This window comes from Polyodon spathula, chromosome 23 (genome assembly GCF_017654505.1).
Source record: "Polyodon spathula isolate WHYD16114869_AA chromosome 23, ASM1765450v1, whole genome shotgun sequence".
Classification (NCBI taxonomy): domain Eukaryota; kingdom Metazoa; phylum Chordata; class Actinopteri; order Acipenseriformes; family Polyodontidae; genus Polyodon; species Polyodon spathula.
In genome coordinates this window covers 15564424-15588313 of record NC_054556.1, presented here as the reverse complement: position 1 = coordinate 15588313, position 23890 = coordinate 15564424, and the positions used below count along the sequence as shown (strand labels likewise).

The following is a 23890-nucleotide window of genomic DNA, read 5'->3' as shown; positions in this document are numbered from 1 at the left end:
GTTACAATAACGGGACAAGTCATAAATAGATGTGATATCTACAAAAGGGACCAGGTTTTATACAAAAAGGGGTCAGCCATGTAAATAAGTAATGTAAACATGGCTAAATTATACAGTATGCAATTGGTGGAAATGTGACAAGATTGTTTAGAGCTGTCCAGAATAATAATTGAAATGGCCCTGGAGAAACTGGCATAGCTGTGGCAACACCATAGATTCTCCTTACAGTTTCCTCCAGTATAAGATAGTGATGGTAGTTTCCTCTATCCTTTATCATAACGTAACCAGAGTAAATTTAATTACTTAAAATACAGCTGTGTGCACATTTATTAGACCACCTTACTGCTTCTGTTTTGATTTGTTGTGAAAATCAAACTCCTGTAACTGAAAATCTTGGAAAACTGTCAAACTAGACAAATTAGTGATCGTCTAATTTAATAGATGACTTTAATAGGCCACACTTGCAATTGATAAAAATAATAAGAGGAATGGAACACATATCCCCAAGTGGTAAAATATATTGAGACTCTAGAAGTTGTTTAATATGTCTAATTACTGCACAAATCTCCTCTCTATTGAATATTTAAAATATATATTTCTTCTATTCTCTGTGCAAGTCAGGATCTGTCCTGTGGTCTTTTTTTTTCTCTGTCTTTTTGAAGGGTGTTCTTTCCTATCTTGCTTTGTGCTTTTTTCTCTTCTGTATCAGGTAAGTATTTGGCCTTTTAACCCAATTAATTTGAGGTTGTTGACCCTTTACAGCCACACATCGCTCTGGGTGACCAGGGCCATAGACTGGCTCCCTTCCTCATCCTCCTTCCTCTTTGAGCTCAGAGCCCCCTGCCACTCTCCTCTAACCTTAATTACATCTGGAAGTTTGGAGTGATGCCAAAGACACGCTTTTTTCTACCTTGCTTTCATTACAAACACAGTGATTCCATTTCCCTGCCTCTGTAGAACCGTTCTGCTTGGTCTAATATGTCTGATTGGAATTTAAATCTGTCTGACTTTTAATTGATCTTTAAGCCAAATTTGGCTCAGTACATATTGTACCTTTTCCAACCCATTTTCAAAATACTTTTTCTGTAAACACATTAAAAACATAAAAAAGAATACAGTTATAAAGATCTATAGTAAAATACTGTGTTATGGAAACAATGTAACAGTAGTGTACAATTTAAAATTGTATATAATCATTTGTGGTGCAAACCTGTAATAGGACTGGGTAAACTTTTAAAACCCCATTCCCAAGAAAGAAAGACACTGTAATATCCATTTTATGTTTTTCAAATAAACATTTTCAATAATTTACATTATTGTTTTACAGATTCAAACAAATGTTTGAACAATTAGGAGAATACAACCATGAGCTTTTGTAAAAATTGCATTCACTGAAGATATTCACGTCAACTTCACCCTCAGTATCTGACCTGAAATCTCTGTCATGCTTTCCTTCATTTATTTTCCCTTCCCTTGCAGCTGTGTGCATGTTTTAAACCGGGTAGTAATTTGTATTTTTCTTGTTGACAAAAGTCCATAACAGCATTCCGCCTAAGCTACAAAGGGTTAAGCTGAATTGGGAATATGATTCTGAAGGATTAGAACCCCTGGGTCAAAACCACCAGTACTCATAGCAGATCAAGACCTAGGTAGAAGAATATCTGTTGTATGCCTTTCGGTTTATCAAAGCAGTGTATTATCAATCAGTCAATCAATCTTTATTGCATGTAGCGCCTGTCATAGTGGACCACCATCACAAGCGCTTTACAAGATACAGTAAAAACAAGAGAGTAAATAATTCTTCAAATACAGAGAAATGCATAATACATGATATACAGTTAAAAAAACAAACAATGCATAATACATTAAATACAGTGGAAAGTACATAATACATGAAATATTACATTAAATACAATAGGAAGTGCATAATACATTAAATATTATATTTCTTTCAATGAAGTGTATTTCTGACCCACTATCACATTTATTTTGGTGCCACACTGATGCTGGTATGCAAATAGCAAACTGTATTATGGTATAATGTATCAGCCCCAATATTGCACTGGCATTTACAAGCAGAGAGGCCCGTCTGTAATAAAACAATATAATAGAATAATGGTAGAATAATAAAAAGAAGAAACTACAAGAAGAAATTGAGAATGGCTTCAAGTTGAAACAAATCACTACATTTCTTAAATTATTACTACAATTCACAGTCCACCGCCACAATTAATTGACTGTTCTTGTTAGTTTTATTCCATTTCCATAGACAATGTGCCTGTTCACTGTAGCTTCTATACTTCACTGTCATGGCAACAGTCATGTGACTGGTCAGATAGACATCAATGCATCCATGCAGATGGGCCTACATTATATAGGCTTGTGATAAAATGAATATAACTATAGTCTGGGTACTTCCTTAGGTCATTGTCACAAATCCTTCCACGTTAATTTTTTACAGGGTAATTCTCATATTTGGGAATGTAAGCAACCAAAATGAAAATCTTTTTCAGCTTGACTTTGTTCTATTTCCAGAGGGCTGGAGCAGATAATGATGTGAAAAACATTAATGAATTCTGTGATTTCTTATTTTTTTTCAATCGCTTTGAATGTCAAGATTAAAACAAAGGTTGTCAAGGTTTTGAACCTGTCCATGTCTATAATGAAACATGTCTGACTTCCACAAGTTAGAATGCTATTATTATTATTATTATTATTATTATTATTATTATTATTATTATTTATTATTATTATTGGATGTGAGATGGAAACAAATGTCTAAGTTGCAAAGAAATAAGTGTGTATGTGCTTGTAAATGATTTACAAAGGCACAAGGCACAAATGCATACCAATATCACAAGCAATGTGCCATTTATAAATATACTAGCTGGCCACTATATTAGGATATGCACGTTTGGTTGGTGTTTACCCCGATCACAGCACAAAATAGCATTGACTCCACAAAGTGCTGGAAATCTCAAAGGATATTCATCAGTTCAGTCATTAGTATTTTACGCAGCTGCTGATAGAGGTAGGCAGAGGATCATGATGACAAGTTGTTTAAGGTTATTTCAAGCATGCCGTGTTGAATTGAGATCTGGGGATAGTGGTGGCTATGGATGAAGCCTTAAGTCTCTGTCATGCTTCTGAAACTATTGACACTTTATACTCTTGAAATTAACCAGTGCCATCAGAGTACAAGAGCAGTATTTTTGGGTGGACAATGCTTAGATAACTTACATTGGCCTTCAAGAGTAATCAAGGGTAAAACGAACAGAACATGTCTAATCAGGTAGACCTTTGGGTCTCCAATTCTGGTCCTGGAGGGCCAGTGTCCCTTTTGGTTTGTGTTCAGACTGTACCCTAAATTACTTAGTTTGACTAATGAAGTGCTTATTAGAAGCATAATTAGTCTAATTAAGTAATTGAGGGTATAGTTGGAACAAAAACCAGGAAGGACACAGGCCCTCCAGGACCAGGATTAGAGGTAGACAGGTTCTAATAAACGGGCCGTAGAGTGTATTGTATTTCATGCACATTTGGCACTGGGTTCGCATCAAACTGAATTTTGGTGTTTAACCAATGATAATCAGCACAGAAGTGGTGAGTCCTATCCCATTTCTCAATAAAGACCACCTGAGATGACCAAGGTGAAGACGATGGCTCCACGGTATTAACAGTACAAGTACGCCCTCTCTGATTAAGTTAAACTGAACTTAAAACAGACTTTTCTTTCTTTCCTTCCCTTAACGCTAGCATAAACTGTAAGTAAAGAAAACCAAACAAAACAACGAGCAAGCCCAGCAAAGCTACAGCAGTCCCACTGGATGTGAGCCGAGTCAAAAACAGACCCACACACCACACCCCTCGAGAAATTCAACTTACTTATACCTAGAACCGCCACGGGCGGTCATTATGACGGTTACATTTTAAACAGCATCAGTATTAAAATGACAGACAAACTATCGGATACAACTCAAAAGTTTTATTCAAGCACATGATGTCAAACATCAGACTACTTAAATGAACAATTAAACATAAAAGGTTTATTTTGTAACTTACCACATATAACTACATACTACATAAGCACCACTTCAAAAAATGAAAAACTATAATAAAAGAAACATTTCAAAAGAAACTTGTGTGTAAACAGGTATATGTACACACAAAACTAGAAACAAAATTAGTTTTTTTTTTAAAAGTAATATAAAAAAAAAGAAATAACTCAATTCCCATTTTGTATTGTGAATGCGCTCTCAGGGAAACAGACTTCAAAGTAGCACCTAAAGTAGCACTTTTGCTGTGCATTTACCACATACTGCTCTTTCACATTGGGCACAGATATCAGAAGTTTTATTTTTATTGCATTGGCTGCATGGCAGGCCTGCAGAGTGAAAAGAATCGGACAGCTGGCACGCACATTTTGGAGGATGCATGTGTCCGTCTTCGTCTCTCCTGAGTCAGCATGGAGGTGGCAGCAGTGACCTGGGTTGAAATAAAATAATTAGGCTTTCCACATTGGGGAGAAAATTAGAAAAAATAATTGGCAATTCCAAAAAAAAAAAAAAAGTCCTAATGGCAACTAAGGTATAAAGGGAGCTGAGAATAATTACATTCTTTCTCGGCGTATCACTGTGTCATTGTGTTTCAAAATAGTACTGGAGTACAGCTGTGGTTGCAAGTTTTGTGCAGATGGTGGAAGCTTTCTTCTTGCTTTGTTCACTGTTCCAACTGTGCTCCAGATGTTCTTTTATTTTCTTCAACTCTTTTGTCAAACATCATTTTGTATCCTATGTGCATCTGTTACAAAACAGGGTTGAATGTGGTGTGCAGGAATGCATCAGTGATCAATGAACAGACAGACAACAATAATCCAGGTGCAATGATGTTTTATTTGTACAATGCAAAGTCTGGTGACAAAACGGCAGTAAACAGTAACAATGACAACAGAAAATACAGTGGAGTGTATTGCTCGGTTGTAATCCACAGTTTGGTTCCAAAATAATAAGTCCTGTTTCCTAAACACCCACACGAAACACAAAACACAACCACAAGTCCACAGTGAGTGATTTAGTGCTCATGGTGTAAATACAGTTTATCGTGAAACAAGTGCAGTGATGTCCAGATATGTGCCTGCCCTTGGCGACAGCTCTGGATCGTGTTCAGCCATCGAATAATAACAAACAGTAATTCTTTAGACACGATAGAACAAAACCCTTACATGGTCTCCTTCCAGTTCAGCTCTAACCATACAAAGGAACAGATCACTTCGCTACGCCCCCTTTTGTACCGTCAATATGACCACTTTATATGTGACAGAGACAGAATCATTCTGTCTCTGTCACATATAGATATATACATTTATTCATCCTTATTTTCAGATACAAGTAGTTACCTTTCTCATGACACAAGTTTTTTACAGAGGAAAAACTAATCACCTGGCCAGACATATTACGGTCCGTGCTAGAATCAGCAAAGTGGCATGCTTATTGCTTCACTAATATGTGATGAGTGCCACAGTTAATCGATGTAATGCGAAGGCATTGTAGTACTGAAAACATTTTTGTGCCTCTCAAGAGCAAAAAAGCCCCTTTTGGTTTTGTTATTGGTGTTGTTTTCTTTATTTTCAGTGTGACAATGTGAAGACCACAAGGCTATATGTAATACAGGCTAAGGGGGAAATAAGTCTAACTCCTTTTAGTAACGTTCAAGTATCTTAAAACTGGGACCAACCTAACTCAGCCTGGTGGGTAGTTTATACCTCCCCTACGCTGCATCTCCGTCCCATCACTGGCCTCGGTTGGCTTCTCAACTCATTACTGAGAAGGTGTCTCCTTCAAAGCTGAAAGGTGAAATTAAGTCCAAGATTGTATTCTATCAATTCTGTTTTAAGTAAATCGTTATACAACTTAATAATGTGGGAATAAAAATATAGTGTTGTGGGGTTTTTTTTTTACCCTACACTAACAATGACCTTAGTTACTAACTTTAAATGGACCACATCAATTTTTAATCTCGAACCATCTCCCAAGACACCAGAAATCCAGTTCAGATTCCTCTCATGGTCATTAATCACTAGCCCCTAGTGGGATTTAGAAACAGCAGCCAAGTACTATTTATTAGCTTTCAAAGATTATTCCACTCTGAAAACATACAAGGCTAATACTTCAAAAATAAAAGGCAGTTTGCAGTTCTTTTAATTTCAGATAACTCCATAACTTTGCAGGTATCTGACGGCCTCTGAACGGTAGATGTTAACAATATCGTTGTGCAGATTTAATAAACAAACCCCTTGTGTTTCTGTCTCTTTGGTAAGAAAAGGGATGTGTCTTTTTTCATTTGTGTTTTCTGAATCATACTTTCTGAGGATTTGCTAGTAAACCTTCACAATTTGGCCTCATATTAGGTATTTGATGTTTTAGTTACAAATTAATTGTTGGGCATCAAGAATACTAAAGTGCCCAGGCAGACAGAATAAGGATTTGTTTTTTGAAGGCCATCTAATTTAATCAAGTTTGTAGACCATGAAACCTGTGTTTTAAAGAGTGCTAGAAGTTTACATTCACATTCCAAAAAAATGACATTAAAAACCAAGTTGTTACAGGATGGCTGAGAGATGACGTCCCCAGACCAAAAAGCTGACAGAGACACGGGTATTTGTGGCTGGTGTGCCATTTTTCTTCACACAAAAATAAATCAAAAGATTTTACAAAACACTGCTCACAGAGCAAAATACAAGGTTGCACAAAAACACATTTCGAACACAGAACACCAAACAAATACCATGCTGGACTGACCAGCATGAGTAGCAATTGCTTTTAATTTCTGTTTCATTTTAGTTTCTCTTTCAGCTTGCTCTCTTGCTCACTCACCTTCGTCCTTCCAAACACCCTTCAGCAAAAGCTACTGTTTTTTATACCAGTACCCATCTCCAGTTTGACAATAAATTAATCAATTAACTTGGAGATGGTCTCATTCTGCACAGGGTTTTTAATATCTGTATGGTCAACGTTAACTCTATTAATTCATTTGCTGCGGACCACTCAGTCTGGCAGAGACGAGCTGCTAACATTGCCTCTGCCAGACTACACTTAAACTAAACAATAACCAACTGACACATCATATTTTAAATAAACACAAACAATACATATCTTTTAAATAATAATACAATAAACACAATACATTTATTTACATGCAGGGTTTTGCCCTGCCCCCTCTAACTATGTGTAGGGCTTTTCTTTTGCCCTGCCCCATATCCCCCCTTGAGCGCAGTACACCTCGCCCCAACAACCACCTCCCCCCTTAAAGTTCCAAAAGTCCCAGTCATAGTCCTGGCCCAGGAACAGAGGCAACCATAGGTCCATGGGTGGCAGCAATGGTGGGAGGCCCTCCTCCAATGCCAACACTGGCAGCGGCCATGCTAACACCGAACAGGCTGGCTCCTCCAACCAAGGCAATCCTGGCAGTAGAAATGGTGGCTCCTCCAGCCAAGGCAGATCTTGCATCGGTGAGGTCCATTCTGGAAGTGGCGGAGGCGTGGGCAGCGGTAATGCTGCCCTCAGGGTGGGACACTCCACCAGTGCCAGCGGTGCTGTGTACTCTGGCAGTGATGGTGGCTCTGGCAGCATTAATGCTGCTCTCAGTGTGGCACACTTTGGCAGTGCCAGCTGTGCTGTGTGCGGTGGTCTTCTCACTGCTCCTTCTCTGTTCTCCTACAGTTTTGTAAACATTTTTACAAAATGTGTTTTGTTTGTGCATAGTTAAATATTTGTACATATCCATAGGGGTTAACTGTATGGAACCCCTAAAGAGATATGGTGAAGATAAATAAATAAATACTGTCTTGTGTGCAGACGTTAATATCTTGCTGACTGCAACAGACACCAGGTGTTTTTGTGGATAGGTTAGGAGACAATCACTGTATTTTCCTCGTGGCATAACAACTGTGCAAAACTGTGCTTTAAACTCAAGCTATTTGAACGTAAATACATTATTTATTGCATCCAATTGTATTCTCTAACTGTCTGGAACATTTCACCCAGTTACAAAAGCAATGCAAAAGGAGTAATTTGAGTCATGTGTAAGGATTTGCAACTTAATTATGTTGATTTGTCATGAAGAAAAATACACACATACATGCCCTTTACATGATACAGTAGGCTACGTGATACAACAGTTCATAGCTCCTGAAGACTAACTCGCAAAGGAATGCTATTTCACCACATGAAGGATGTCATGCTATGGAGTAAATTAAGTCATGTTGATTTGTGAGCTGTTCATCATTAGGAAATTATCTTTACATTTACACAATGTAATTCCTATGTGCTGATCGTGTCAATCCGTCTGTCTGTCATGCTGTTTATGGCAGACATGATAACTGCCTAGATTGGTCTTTACCAAACTCTTATCCTCGAATAGACCATTGAGATTGCATTTCATTTTAGAGTTTTTAACCATTCGGGTACTGTGAGATTATTACACAAATGTATTACGGGATCTTCAGAAAATGGTGATGAAACTTTTTTCTGTTCTTTTCCCTTCCATCCCATCAGACTGTAACAAAATCATATGCTTACAGATGCATTTTTCCAACTGTGCATGTATTCTTAATTTAACAGTTATGTTAGTGGAGGCTTAAATAATTCAGAACTGTCATGTAAATCTGAAGCTATATAAAAAAGCTATATGCGCTCTCTGCATTCTCTGTGTGGTAATACTGAGTGCAGTGTCAGTAATTAAAATATGTGTTCCTATTGATTTTATATTTAAATAATATGAAGCAAATGTCCCTTCACCACCCTTATTAATATTCAGTTGTAATTAACATGAATTAGTTAGTCATGTGCAAACCCTTATCTGTGACTCTTTGTGTTCATACGCAAAGACTAATTAAGATGATTACGGGCAAATGAATGTAATCAGCAATATTAATATGTATAATTAATATTTTAGTTAAAAAGACTAGCAATCGGAATAGCACACTGTAGTTTCCATGTAATTAAAACAGGTTTCTAATCCAGTTAACAATGGAATCTATGTTATTATTTAATAAAAATAAAAACATGATATGTGCTTTTGTGTTGTGTTAGTGAATGTATGTAGGTGTTACAGGGAGCTGCACAGTGAGATTATTTAAATCTATCAACACAGTTTAATAAGACCCAGTTGGTACACAGGGATCTGGGTTTAAATGTAATTTCTTTGTTAATTATAGTAATATCTTGGGTGAGTTAATTCTCAGATTTAAGAGAGTTTATTTGTTCTGTGAAATTTAGATGAAGCACCTTTTCTGTCCCTCTTGCTGTTTGTGTTGTCATTCAAATTTCCATTTGCAGCTTGGTGGTCCAGCATGTTGAGAAATCACAACAGTAAACAACATAGAATTGACTTGATTTCCTAGTGCTGGCATACAAAGCTTCTCAAAGTATTACTTATGCACATTATCAGTCTACTAACGTTTTCTGAATCTGCAAACGTTAATATTACCATATATGTATATGCAGTTTTGAAAGATAAACATGTTATAGCAAACGTATATGTATTAATGTTTCAAATGATATCACTGCAAGGTGCGAGAACCCTCTTAGTTTGTATGCCATATTTTCAAGGGGTCCATTTCTAGAATTTACTCCAGTCTATCAGCAATTTATACTGTTGTATCTATCAAAACTACATTTTTTTCTAAGCCTGCTGATGTTATTTCTGAAATTCTACATTCTCATTTTAATGACTCTATCCTGACAAGAAAATAACTTCTTTGGGAAGTTTGAGAACCTGATACAAAATGAAACCTCAAAAAACTCTGGATAATACAGAAAAGGGAGAATCTGCCACAAAAGGTGTTACTTCTAGTCAAGCAGTCTATGATTCACCACTCATGGTGTGTCCTGGTCTAATGAAATATGCATATATCTGGAAACAGCATCAGCTTCTTATTTCCACCGAGATTATTAAGGATGCAGTGACTGGAAAGAAATTAACAGTTAAAGACACAGGAAGTTGAATTCTTCAAGAACGTGTTGTTGTATTCATGTATGTATGAATCTTTTCTACTACAATCAACCAGGTACACATTCTAGCTCAAAGATGATAATGTAAGAGATGCATGGTCCAATAGGCATTACAAAAAACATCAGTATCATCTTAAGCAACTACCTTTATAGAACAGTTTGGATCATTACATGTGTATTGCTATAAATTGTTTGTCTACTGTAGACCAAGCTTGTGTCATGGGGAACAAGTTGGGTTACAGGTGTGGCTTTATTAAAATCCTCCACTGTTTATTTAATTTAAATGCATGCTGGTCGGTGTTCGTTGGTTTTCAGCTGGCCATGCTGGTCCAGGAGACTTGGTTGAGGAGCTGGTTAATCTGGAAGAAATGTCCATCAAGAAATAGATTTACTATGTGTTGTCTACATTCTAAAATACACCTGTTTACTGTGATCCTTGTTTTGGATTATATATACCTGCTGGGTGCCCAGTAAGAAGCTAAATACTTAGTGGCTGGGATTTTCAACAGGGTAGACCCAAGGAGGAATCATAACTTTCTATCATTCATTTAAAATAGAGCAGGTGCAGCAGCACAGATTACTGCACTGTGGTTCTGCACAAGTGAACTAGGATCCTGTTTACAAAGTTTTAACCAGGAGTCAAAAAACAGTTTGATATTCATGACAATGTTCTAGTCAGTTGATTGCTTCATCTTTAGCAGTAGTCAGTTTCATGACTGAATGGGCCCTATAGTGCTCTACTCACTTGCACACGCACTGTCTGAGCACAGGCATGTGTTTCAAATGCTATGACTAATATTATCCATCTAGAGAAAACAGGAAGCTTAAATAAAGAAGGATATTCACCAAATGACGTTCATCTCATTGGTCATAAACATAAAATCTAGCTGGCTAAAATAAGCAGACATTTACCACTCAAAATGAACATAAAATGTTTAAATAGTTTCTAGGGGAGAACATGCTGCTTTTTTCTGAGTATATTGTCCCTTAAAAGTAACCTTGAGGAAGTAACAGGGGTGGAGACATGAACACCACTAGCGAGTGTCTTAACCACTAAGCTAAAGAGCCAGGCTCTTCTGCAGGCATGGTTCTAGAGTTTTCAACCTCAGCTCCCCATCAGGGTTGAAAATGTGTAACAGTGAATCACACACCATTGCCCGTTCTTCGATGGGGAGTTTCTTAAAGTTATGAGAGTGTAGTACAAGATGTAGAAGAGGGCTTTACATATAATTGTGTCGTGTCCATTGGCGTGGCTTTGCCAAGGCTCCTGTGAATTTAATCAGCAGAGATACCCACTAGGAAATTTATAGTGCAAGTGTTTTTGTAGTGCTAGTAGGGTTAGTGCTGTGAGCTAGTGGCTTTCTGAAATTGCATTAGCTGCAAATGCAAAAGCAGTCATTGTCTTGCACATTCTCGCTGTCAAATAAAACGAGATCTTTAACAGGGGTCATTTGTTCTTGAGAGTTATGTTGCTCCATTTTTCCAAACACAGTGGATGAGGAAACTAGTAATGCCTTTCAAGTTGTTTCCTAAGACCTTATTGCTTGTGATATTATAGGACGGCATATTTAAAATGGCATTTTCAATGCAGCGATATTCTACCACTTGGGTTTATTTTCATCACCACTAGTATAATTTGTTAAAACACGTTTGAGCCCTAATTTGAATGCTAAGTTTGTCCCAGTTTTGTTTAAAAGGGAATTAAACATAATGTTGTTTAACTCGAACCACTCAAACTCACTATTTGAACTGATCCTATTCAGAACTAGGTTGTTTCTTGATAGTATAAGATGTTTTTTTTTCCTTTCAAAAAAAAAAAAAAAAAAACTTTGGGAAAACGTACATATACCCAAATCCTTCTCTCCAATACAGCCATCTTGATGTATGAGATTCCATTTTAGTCATTAAACAGTGAGGTAAATGTCATACCATGGAGAAAGTGGAATGGGTTATATTCTGTACCTTAAGACCGGTTACAGAACAAAATACAATTTGACCAATAACGAGCCAGTCACAGCACTGAAACTTAAATGAGATGAGTCATAACTGCTTTATTCCAGCCAAAAATAAAGGACTAGAGCTGCATCTGTTCTCAACTCTCTATACGAGGGGTGTCAAATTCAGTTCCTAGAGGGCCGCAGTGTCTTCTGGCTTTCGTTCCATTCAAGCTCTCAGTTACTTAATTGGTCTAATTATTTGATTAACTGGACACATTTAACACTTTTTTTCAGGCCTCAAAATGTTTCATAGGTAGTGCACCTTGAATCAAGTGTATTTTTAAAACCATCAACTAAACTTAAATATGTCAAATTCAACAAATAATTAGGTCAGTTATGTTAATTGAGAGCTTAAGTTGGAATGAAAACCTGAAGACCCTGCGGCCCTAGAGGACTGGAGTTTGACACCCCTGCTCTATACTCACTGAACCACACAAGCTATATTTATATCCCCCTGCCTACTCACAAAACCCTATGATGGACATCATCCCAACCCAATCACATCCGCCACCTTGCAAACCACTCCCATGCTCAGCCTAAAGTGAGAGTAAGAATCCAATAACAGAACATAAGCAGGGGAACCCTCCCAATTATTAAGTGGGCTTGCATGCCTATTCTTACACCAACTACTGTAACTCTGACAGCCTAGTCCCCTGCTGAGCTCTCGATACAGCCATACTGCCCATACGCAGGTCTATAAACGACACACGCTGCACTGTACCCTCTGGTGATTCCATGAATATTTCACACTGGCACCATGAGTTGTATGTGTATTTCAGTAATTATTATGAGATGACTCTACGACATATTTGTGTTTACTTCAAATAATTAGAGACTAATGTGCCAGTCATTTTTATATTGTACGATTATCTGTATAACAGGGTAGGTAACATTTATCTAACCTTTTACTGACATTTGTCAGAATGATATAAAATAAATTAATAATGGATTACTACTGATCCCTCTTTCACAATGACCTTCACTGATTTTCTGTTATTACTTTAAATGTAAAAGGACACTTCAAAAGAAAAACAGAATTGGCAATGTTGTGTTTAGTGTGCGCTGCTCTGTAAACTCAAGCATTCCTTTCAGATTTAGAAGGGTTTATCACCCTTAGCAGTGAAGAATAAAGATTGCCTATATTGGCAGATAGCAACAATTAATATCTGCTATTTGTATCTTATTCAGTATTTTCTTGAAATAGACAGAGATGCTTGTGGAAGTGTTATTTATCTGATCCAGTATTGCTTGCTGCTCTCTGCTGTGTCTGTGAAATTAAACAGTGTGTAAAGCAGACAGACCTAACAAAACTATTCCGGTTGCTCACCTCATGTGCAACTAATTAGTTTCGCTTCATAAAGTTGAAAGAAACCTGCTGAATAATGTTACCTTAACGTATTGAATTAAATACCGCTTTGTAGTTTTCCACATACTTCACAAAAAACATTTTAAAATCTAACATGAAATACTGTACTGCTATTATGGCTTACGTTAGACTTTTGTAGTTTCTTTAGAGAGATATTAAATAAAATATCTTAATTATGTTCAAACAGTTTTTTAAATAATGCCTCAGTCCTAGAATTCTAGGTGGTACAAAACGTTTGGCAATAGCTACAGATCTTACATTTTCTTATATACAAAATGCACACTTTATGATAAATATGCAGTTTAATTTTAATAGTAATTAGTGAATGAAAAATATATGAATGTCTATTCCGCTATTTTGACCCTGACCCTAACCCTAACCCGTCATGAAGGAAGACAGCTGACTTCTGGGAGTCTTAGTTCTTGTTAATTGAAAAAACGTTCAGAATGTTTACTTTTTATACTTTGACTCTTCCAGAGTGCACAAAAGTATGTGCATTTATTAGAACACCTCAAGATTTGTCATTTATACCCTGTATATGCCTACCTGCATCAACACTTCTGGATCTGAGAATAAAAAAATTTGATCAGTAATCGGTGATATAGAAACAATAGGCACTCATGTGGACATGTTAGACCACTTTGTGCTTTAATTGGGCATCCTAAACAACTTTTAAAAACAACTTCTCATGTATTTTACCATTTGTGGCTATGTGTTCATTTTCTCTTATTATTTTAAATGTATTGCATGTGTGTTCTTGTGGTGGGGTGCCCCGCCCATGTGTGTATTTTTATGTTTTATGTTTTATGTGGTGTGTATGTATTGATGCACCGGGTATAATGTGGGATATGTATCACTCATGATTTAAAATATACCATGCATCAAAAGATAACACATTTATTAACACATATATTATAACACATTTATTTTGGGGACAAAAAAGTATATAAATGATGAACATTGACAAAATGTTTTTGGTTCCTTTTTAATCATTCAAACATTTATCCTTGACCATGACACGCTTGAGTGACTATGCCTGAAGCATGTGCACTTAATCACCTAGTTAGTGAGACAGTTGATTGGACATTGGATATGGAGTGATTTCAGCTGTTGAATTGCAAACAATAAAGAAAATCACAGAAAATAAAAACAATATGCCACATCAGTCAAGAGAGCATGTTGGAGGCTGGACTAGGGCAGCGTGCTTTGAGAGACTACATGTGTACAGCAGATGTAACAGACTTGGTTGTGTAGCCATATTGCATTGTTAAAACTGCGGTAATTAAGGTGACTGGCAGTAAGGTAAAGGTGGTTGAAATGTTCAAGAGTGAGGCTGGGTGAGAAAGCTGTGTAGTACTGAGTTTTTTTTTTTTTTTACAGGTTATTGAATAAAAAGGTATTCATATGAAAATGGCCATTTCCTTCACTTTGTTCATAGGAACAGGAACATAGCATTAGATATTATAAAATGTAATTATGATATTTGCTGTGCAGCTTAACAGGAACAGTGTCAATACCACAATGTACCTAAACCACACTAAACTGCAAAACCGGTATACCGACTCAGCCCTACGCCTCAGAGCACTAGTTATACTACCGTTGTCAGTACAATAACCTGTTATAATAAAATCACTTCCCTTCAGAATGTTTTGGTTCAACTAATGAAGCAAAGATGTGATTTGTTACCCAAGTGCTGGGTTACTCCATTTGTGACTCAAGTTTGGACCATTCTTTTTTATCTTGCAGGCCCCGCAGCTAAGAAAAAGTATGTGAGCTACAATGAGCTTGTCATCTAGGCAGTACCAGCTACAGGAGAAGTGAGAACCAGACGTCTGGTCACCCGTCCCCTTGGCCTAGGCCTCATCCTGTCCTGCACAGAGTTGCCAGGCCTTTGGAGGAGCTTGTTGGCCAGACTTCATTTGCAGGTTCCATATTTTTTGGAGGACCCAAATACGCTGACGAGTTACATAAAGACATCTTTCCTTAGTAAAAGTAAACAGGCCTCTTGGATGACTGAGACATTGGCAGTGAAATATCCTTGCAAGCTTGTGCCACCTCAAGATACCAAGAGTTTATTCACCTTCCTGGTGTTCTCCAGAAGCATCGCAACAAAGAGACAACAGAGGAGCTATTTTGTCTGTAAATGTACTTCCAAACTGCAAGTTTTCCAACCTTTCTGTAATGTTTGTGAGGTTTTTTGCATTCTGTCATTCTTTGTTGTGTGAATTTCACTTTTTTGCTTCTTGGATGCTCACGTTTTTTGAAGCCATATTCTTCTCTGAGGTGAGGTTTGTCGGTGGATTTTCTTTTTTGTTTCTTGAAAATGTATATTCCTTTTATTTGTTTGCCATGTTTGTGTTTCATATATTTTACCAGAAATTGGTGACCATCAACTGTATATTGAAAAAAAAGAAATCTCTTCCCATAGTATTTTTTATTTTAACTGAAGTAATTGATGGTATAACAGATCTGATTGAGGTGTTACATGTTTGAATTTGCTAATGCATGCCTGGTATTTTTTGATGTTTAAAAACATTTTACAACACAGTTCAAATATCAGCCTGTTAAGAATAGTATTTTATTTATTTTTCTGGATTTTCTTTCTTTTAAGATATTTTACACAGAGGGAATATGGCTTTAATTAGTCTTGGAGTTTATTATTACCCCGTAACTATGGAAAATTGTGAAAAGGACTAAAAAAAGCATGTGTGTTTTATACTGTTTGTACTAAGTATATTTATGTTGACCTTACTGCTTATGTGCCAATATTGTGGGAGACATTAAAGTTTTGCCACTCATGCAAGTATACAGTGATATTGTCCAAGAATGTATCTACATAAAATAAAACCATTTGGTTATCATTTTTTATTCCCTGCAACAAATTGATGGACATGTTCCTTTTTTATTGGTCTGACAAGGCACCAAATTCAGAACCAACAGAAATCTAGAAATGAGACACCCTTTGATAATATGACAGAACAGCATTTATTAAATGTTGTCACTAGTATTCAATACACTTTGCTGAAAAACATTTCAATTTGAACCACAAAGGATGTAGGACCAACATCCTTAAGAGCTAGCCGACAAAACACATGACAAATCTAGTAGTAAATAGAATTGACTGAATAATGACCCTTGCTATGATGTACCTGCTGGAATTTGATGAGGGGGGGGGGGGGGGGGGGGGGGGGGTAACAAAGTGGTGTGTCATTTCAGAAAATAAATAAATAAATAAACACTTTTCGGGAAGGTTTGCATACAATTATAGGTTCACTTTATCATTAAAATTACAAACTCTCTCCCACACTCAATGGCCATCATCACCTTATGTGTTGCAATTTGATTTTCAGTGTCTCACCAGTACAGTTCTATTTAGTCACAGCCCTATTTTCATTGTGAATAGCACACCCTACTGAAATGTGATTACCTCGTATTAAAAAAAAAAATAGTATAGCAAACCATGGTAAAGCCCATAAACACATAGTATAACAATGGAAAAAGCATGGGAAAAACTGCACAATGACATGATAATATTTACCATGGTTAACTTTTATTGGAGACTTATTGCTTTCTTATTTTGCTTCTCTCATGCCTTGATTGGGCTAGAAGATAGGGAGAACAGTATGACTAAGGCTGGGATTAAGTCACAGTGGTCATGGGTGTCACAGATTCCGTGAATATTATTGGTGTCCGTTATTTTACTCCATCTCAACCAACGTTAGCGCTAATGATGTTGAACTAGCTTGGTTGCCTTACTTTGTAATGTAGCCATTCGCACTACTCAATAATTTGCCAGATTGCAAACATTTTAAAAATGAGCAAAACTGCAAAAATAAGCACACAGTTACGAGCTGCACAATACCCCCCAAAAAGTGGAGATTTATTGTTTTGTTCAACGTTCAACATACCGCTAAATTACAGTGGTAAAGCCAGCTGTGATAAACATTTGGAGACATTGTGCCACAAACGTTAAGCAGATTCCTTTGAATCCGAAAAAAGGAGAAAAAAAAACTGTCAGATATGTGTCAGCTGAAAACAGAACATCCCAGTAGACGGGTAGGACATTTTAAGCTTATTGAGGCCTTCTGTGCATCACATCTTCCCCTAAATACCCTAGACAACATGGCTCTGAAGCGGTATTTAAAACGTAACCTAAACTATTAAGGGAAACAAAATGTGCTTCTGTTGGAAACTGTGAACTTTAAGACAGTTACCCAAGTGGGTACCAGTTCATGAATTGAAGATGTAATCGATTTGTGCCAGTCACCAGAAGTCATTGAACACCTGAACATTTTACAGCAGTATGCACCTTGTATCATGCATACCGTGACAAAATATGAAGAATCTGTGATGTGTTCACATATTGTGACAAATGACATGCATGATCTCACAATGTGGGCGGAGAGTAGTGCCAATTAATGTGATCATGCAATCAGCAGAGAGGCACTGATTGACAGCGCTGAACAAATTGAAACATACATGCAGTGCAACTCTACTGCCCGATTTTTAACCTGCCATTGAATTATCCAATGCTTGTCGGGTCTTTGACCCAAATCAAGAGAAATAGCTCAGCATGTTTGAGGCCGTTCCACTGTTTGAAGACAACTCTGTACCAGTCAGGTGCTTGACAGAACCAGTAAATAGTGTTGATGAAGAAAGATCATTTGCTGCAGACAAAAATCTACTTTGGCATGACCGGTGTTCCATAAAAGCATCAGATCTCTCAATGTACAACATGTTGTATCAGAATAATATGTAAATAAACCAGAATTTAAAATAACTGGAAACTATACCAGAAGCAGCAGAAGCAACAGATGCACACAGAGAGACAGTAGTTTTGAACTTCAAATGTTATTTTTAAAAGGTATGTAAAACCTACAGTTTTTGTTTGCTGTTCTGTAGAAAACCCACCGAATGTTATGTAAAATAAACATTTTTGTTATGATATACATTGTGAAGCTTACAGATTTGCAGGATTTAAACTTGAACCTGATGTTGTGAAAACCATAATACATAAAAAAAAACAAAAAAACAAACAGATACATTTTGCTTTTTTCCTGCTTATAGACAGACCAGTTTTATTTTTATGTAGGTATATTATATTTTAATATAACAGAATTTTCATCCCTATGACTTTTAGTACAAATTTCCTAGCCCTAAATATGACATATGCTAGCATTAAAAAGATGTAGACTCTTCAATGTCACTAATGTCGTTAGATGCAGGCAGTGTATTCAAAATGTAATGCAGGATTATGAAATGCTACTAATTGGTGAATTTTTAGATGTTAACAATATGTTTATATGCTCCATAGAACATTGTCTTGTGGCTTCATGAGTGCCATATCCTGTACTGTGGTTCATGTCTGGTCTATGAAGCGAAGCTGAATGTCTGACAAAAACAGTTTGCGAGGAGAAGACACTCTGACTACTGTAATGAGGTCCTTCTAGTTTGCATGTACACACATCAGGAAAACCTTATTCAGTTGACTCAGACAGCTTGTCTAGGTATAGAAAGTCACAGAAAATAAGACCCAAAATCTGATTTCGAGAAAGGGGATGCAATTAGTGCATAATTCATTAACATTATATACACTAATTTAACTTGACCTTGTCTATTGTTAGCTGGCTGAACTGTAAATACATACTAACACATATAATCCTATCTCAAACTTCAGTATCATCCAGTTATATGAAGTGCACATACAGTATCTCCAAGGTGAAGGTCAGGTTGCCTTATTGTCAAGACTCCTTAGGTATTTATTCAAGCAAATTGAAAGGTCTAAACAACTTTAAATAATAACTGTGTTTAACAGTAAGGGCACATATTTCAAACTGATGTCTTTGTACAAGTGACACTGGGTGTGATAACTGTTGATGTTCTGTCATGGGTAGCTCTTTAGTATGTCTACGTCACTGCACATCAAATGAGCCATAAAAGTGCTTTCCAGTCATTTCCCTGCATGTACTCTACACTATATGGCTTCTTGTGACAAAGAGAGAAAGAAAGGAGTCATGTAAGGTTGGTAGTACACTTCCCCAGAGATGGGTCGACTTGACGGTGGGCAGAAACAGGAAGTCGGCCATCTTGTTGGGGGTACTTAGTTGTCAGTGTACAAAACGACTCAAATGCAATCAGCTGCGGGCCAAGCAGTGATTGGTTACTGATTGCAAGGAGGAGTTACAGGTTGCAGTTCAACCCAGCAGGCATATTTATTGATTAGTCACTACCAACAATGGCAAGTTTCTCTATAGCTGTTCGGAAAATAGATATTAATTAACTGACACTTTCAAAGAAAGCAAAAGGACAAAATAACATAAAAAGCTCACAAACTGTCAAATGGTTGTATCTAGGGATATAGGTTTAGATTAGAGCCCTGTTACCTAAAACCAATGGGACCTGATAGTTTAGACAGCTGAACAAAAAATACATTCTGTTTAGAAAGTAGAGCACATTACATGATGCTAAAATAGTTTTTTTTAGCTACAAGAGAGAACAGCCTATTTGGATAAGAGGAAATTTTCAGCTGGAAATCAATTGTGGTGTGTTGGCAGATGGATTTTATCATTCGTGTTCTTTAGCAAGAAATAGCTTTTGCCTTGCCTGCTAAGCCCATTTGCCCCAAATTTCTAAACTCCCACACATGGACAATTGTAGCTTTTTCCTTGAAATTCAGCTTACAGGGAATTAACTGTACTATATTGAACAATGTATGATATCAGAAGTTTAAAAGAAACATATTTATTTCCCAAAAGCTTCACTCTTACCAAAGTGAACACAACATTTGTTTAATGCATTTGATCGGTGTGCAAACGTGACAACCAATCTCCACTGGAACAACAGAATCTCGCTCAGACACATTACACACATCATCAGTTCCCACACATTCATTAAGTAAACAAGAGGAAGAATTAGGGGTTGCATTGATTTTTCTTTCAGCATTTTTATCCAAGTAGCCAAATAGTGTGGTGCAACTGGACCATTTCAGTGCATACTGGATAAGAATTGTCATTCAAGAATCATAAATAAATATATGCGGTTCAATCCTGCGTAATGGAGCAAGGGAGGCTGCTCCATCTCTCATGTCATTGATTCTTTGGTGTTGAAAATCCCTTGAAACAAACTTCAAAATCATATTTGATCATCTGCTGCAAGGAGTCAAATTATTTTATCAAAATGGGTATTTTTACTTTCTTTAGACATCATGTGGGGCATGAGTTACAGCTCTTCTTTTTAACGCATACACATTCCCTAGAACCGTTATCTCTTCACATTTATAGATCATCAAAAGCATATGGAGGATACACATCCCATGTATATGGTTCACTTGAGCTGGAATGAATAAAATGAATGTATAGTTAAAGTCATATGCAGATTTATTAGAACACCCCATCACTTCTGTTGTTTTGATTTGTTGTGCATATGAAGTCAAACCAATATAACTGAAAATCTTAGAAAATTGTCAAAATAGGCAAGAAAAGGAACACAAGGACGGCGCCTAATTAAACCACAAAGCGGTCTAACATTTTCACACATGAGCGTCTATTATTTCTATATCACACCCCAAGGTTTTCATGCAGGTTGGTATATAAAGGATATAAATGACAAATCTTGAGCTGTTCTAATAAATGTTCACACTGCTCTATATTCTGATATGGTTATGTAAATGATTCAAAGCAGCTCCCATGTACCAACTCAACAGATTTCTTTGTACCCAGGAGGCGAGTCAATGAGATTTATTGGGAAGAGACTGCATGTAATTGTAGAAAGAGAAAAGGAAATCATAATCTGAAAAACATGTAATCATAAATTAAATCAGAGCACACCACAACACACAATAACCTTGGAGCTTTGTTGACCCACAGTAAAAAAAAAACAAAAACACAGACAACATAATATTAAACGGTCAAGAGGCATGGTATATAGGTTTTAAATGACAGCCATTTAGCATAGTGCCTTAATAATAGAGTCAAAGTTTTCTGTAATAAAAACACAGCAAAGTGTAATAAAGCACAGTAAAAGCATGATGAAGCACAGATAAACAGTGTAAAACACAGAGACATATTAAAAAATAAAGCATATTAAAATATAACATGGCAAACCTTGGTAAACTATGATAAACACATTGTATAATTATACTGCTAAATGTGCTGTGGTAAATGCTATATGGGATGACAGAAGTTTATGCAAAAAGACGCACCAAGGTACGCTGTGAAATGATATTCTGTATGGTGCGTAATTAAGCACGAAGAAAATAATAACTTGCCGTCTTATTGTAATTAATAAATGACCCATTCCAAAAGACAAAAAAATGAATCATGAATTAAAACAAAATCTGTGATGGGGCAAAGAGAGATACAAGCAGTTAACACCAGCTGCTTTATTCAGGCAGTCAGATGGCTATTTCCACCCAAGCCATTTCATTGTGATTTACTTGTTTAATTATTTGTGGTTCAACAGCTCACATTAGATCAAGTAGAGAAAGTAAACCCTTCTCTAGCCCTTCCTTGAGATGCTGAACTTACTCCTTACATACCAGTGCTTGGGTTGTACACACTAGTACTAGAAACTAAGCAATAATTCAGTAATGCTTAGCAATAATGGTAATTACTTCAGAGTTACTGAATCTTTTTCGTAGAACATCATTTGCATATTAGCTTTGCAAGCAACATCATGTACATGTAAGTAATGAACCCCCAAATATAGTGAAAACATCAGACAAACTTCTATTAGAAAGTAAGCTGTCTTTCTGGATCCCAAGAGGTTCTAAAGGATCTTTCCTGATCTTATTTCCACAGCTATCTGTCCAGGCAATGTGAAGGTTGCTTAATCATATCATTGAAAAGTATCTACAGGGCGTTTCAAAGTCAATATCAAGTCTGAAAATCCTTTAAATCTATTTGACTGATTCATCAGCGGTCATCTTTATGGGGTATTTAAAGAGCGGATGTTCATAATAGCAAAAGGGGCGCTCAATCCACTTCATTTTCTGTTCCAAATCTTTGCACAACTAGGTTGCACCTACATGCTGATTTCACCATATCAGCAGAGTGCTCAAATGCTTGTCTGGTCATGTGTGAGTCATCCCTAGTCAACATGAATTTTATTGTTTCCTTGATATCTGACTGCTTTTTTTGACAACAGACAAATCCTTAGTTTATGTGGACGGTAAGTATTTGCGCTTAGCTGTAAGTTACAATAGAATGCATCTTTACCTTTATTACAATATGCACCTTCAGTCAGGACATCTTATTTACAATTCAGTTAAAACAATATTTCATTATAGAATAAAAACAGTTGACATAAACATTTATCACAACATTTCTGCTCGCCTTTCAGAGTAAATTTTGACTGTGAGATAGTGACAGAGCGGCATTTTGACTACCAACTCCCTTCGAATAACAAAAAAAAAAATTAATTGGTTCTTTTTTAGTTTTTTAGCTTTAAAAAAAATAAGGTTAATTTTCACTTTTTCCATTTTCAACTCTCATATAATTTTAAACAAAATTATATGACAAACACATACTAGGGCGGAAAAGGCATTTATAAATTTGCTCCACTTGTGACTGAGAGACAGGGAGAGAGACTGAGACAGAGCCAGGTGGGAGCAAGAGGGGCAGCGGGGCATAAGGCTGTTCTGTGGGCAAACAAGCAAGCAAGCGGAGCAGCCACGCTGTCCCAGCAGACCGTGATAGGCGAGAGGCTGAAGGCTGCAGACTTGAAAGCGTGCCCTCTGCACCCTCTGTTTGAGCTGCACGTACAAGTGTATTGTAGCATTATTTATATAAACAACTTTGAATGACTGGAACTTGTCTGTCGTGACTCTCTTTACCTCCCCCATATTAACATCTGCTAACATACTCTGAAAACTCTTGGCACAGCAATGCCAGATCTTACTGGTTTGGTGGCAGCTCAAATACGCTACCTGAACCCAAAACACAGAAGCCTCTGTGTTTGGAGTTATTAACACCTTTTGAATTTTATAACTTTTCAGTATAAAAAAGCTGATTCATTTTCCCGTATTACTGGTTAACAGTTAAATGTTTTGTTTTTTTTCCACAAATGTTCATTTACTACTCTTGAATAAGGTAAAAAAAAAAAAAAAAAGTACTAATAGGACAAACTGAAAATAATACCCGAATATTTTATACAGCTGGCATAGCAGGAGTAATGATAAAGTGTATTAAATAAACAATCACTTGGCTTTATTATTATTATAAACCTATTGTAGCAAGAAACAACTTAGTGAGGACAAAGCATGATAATAAAAATAATCACATGGAAAATGTTTTTGGGTAAATTAAAACTCTGTAGAGTGTTTATTCAACCCATTGACCAGACTTTTTTTTTCTTTTGAAAGTTACAGTACATGTAGATCTTCGTATGTGAGCCTAAACGGTTTCTTAAAACTTTTGTAACATTATACATTCCATTTCTTCTTTTAGAAAAAGTGGCAATTCTGCACTGTACAGCTCACAGATTTCTCCACTTAGAATTAGCGGACCATTGAGTTAGCT

At 36.6% G+C, this 23890-nt stretch overlaps 1 protein-coding gene across 1 annotated transcript in view; it reads left to right on the top strand.

Annotated features, from left to right (window-relative positions):
• Positions 1–16482, top strand: part of LOC121297749 (metabotropic glutamate receptor 7) — a 171666-nt gene extending 155184 nt beyond the window's left edge. The window contains exon 9 of the mRNA XM_041224222.1: positions 15120–16482. Within this exon, the coding sequence (XP_041080156.1) occupies positions 15120–15169 (50 nt within the window). The 3' untranslated portion in view covers positions 15170–16482. The remainder of the gene's footprint in view (positions 1–15119) is intronic.
• The last annotated feature ends 7408 nt before the right edge of the window (positions 16483–23890 follow it).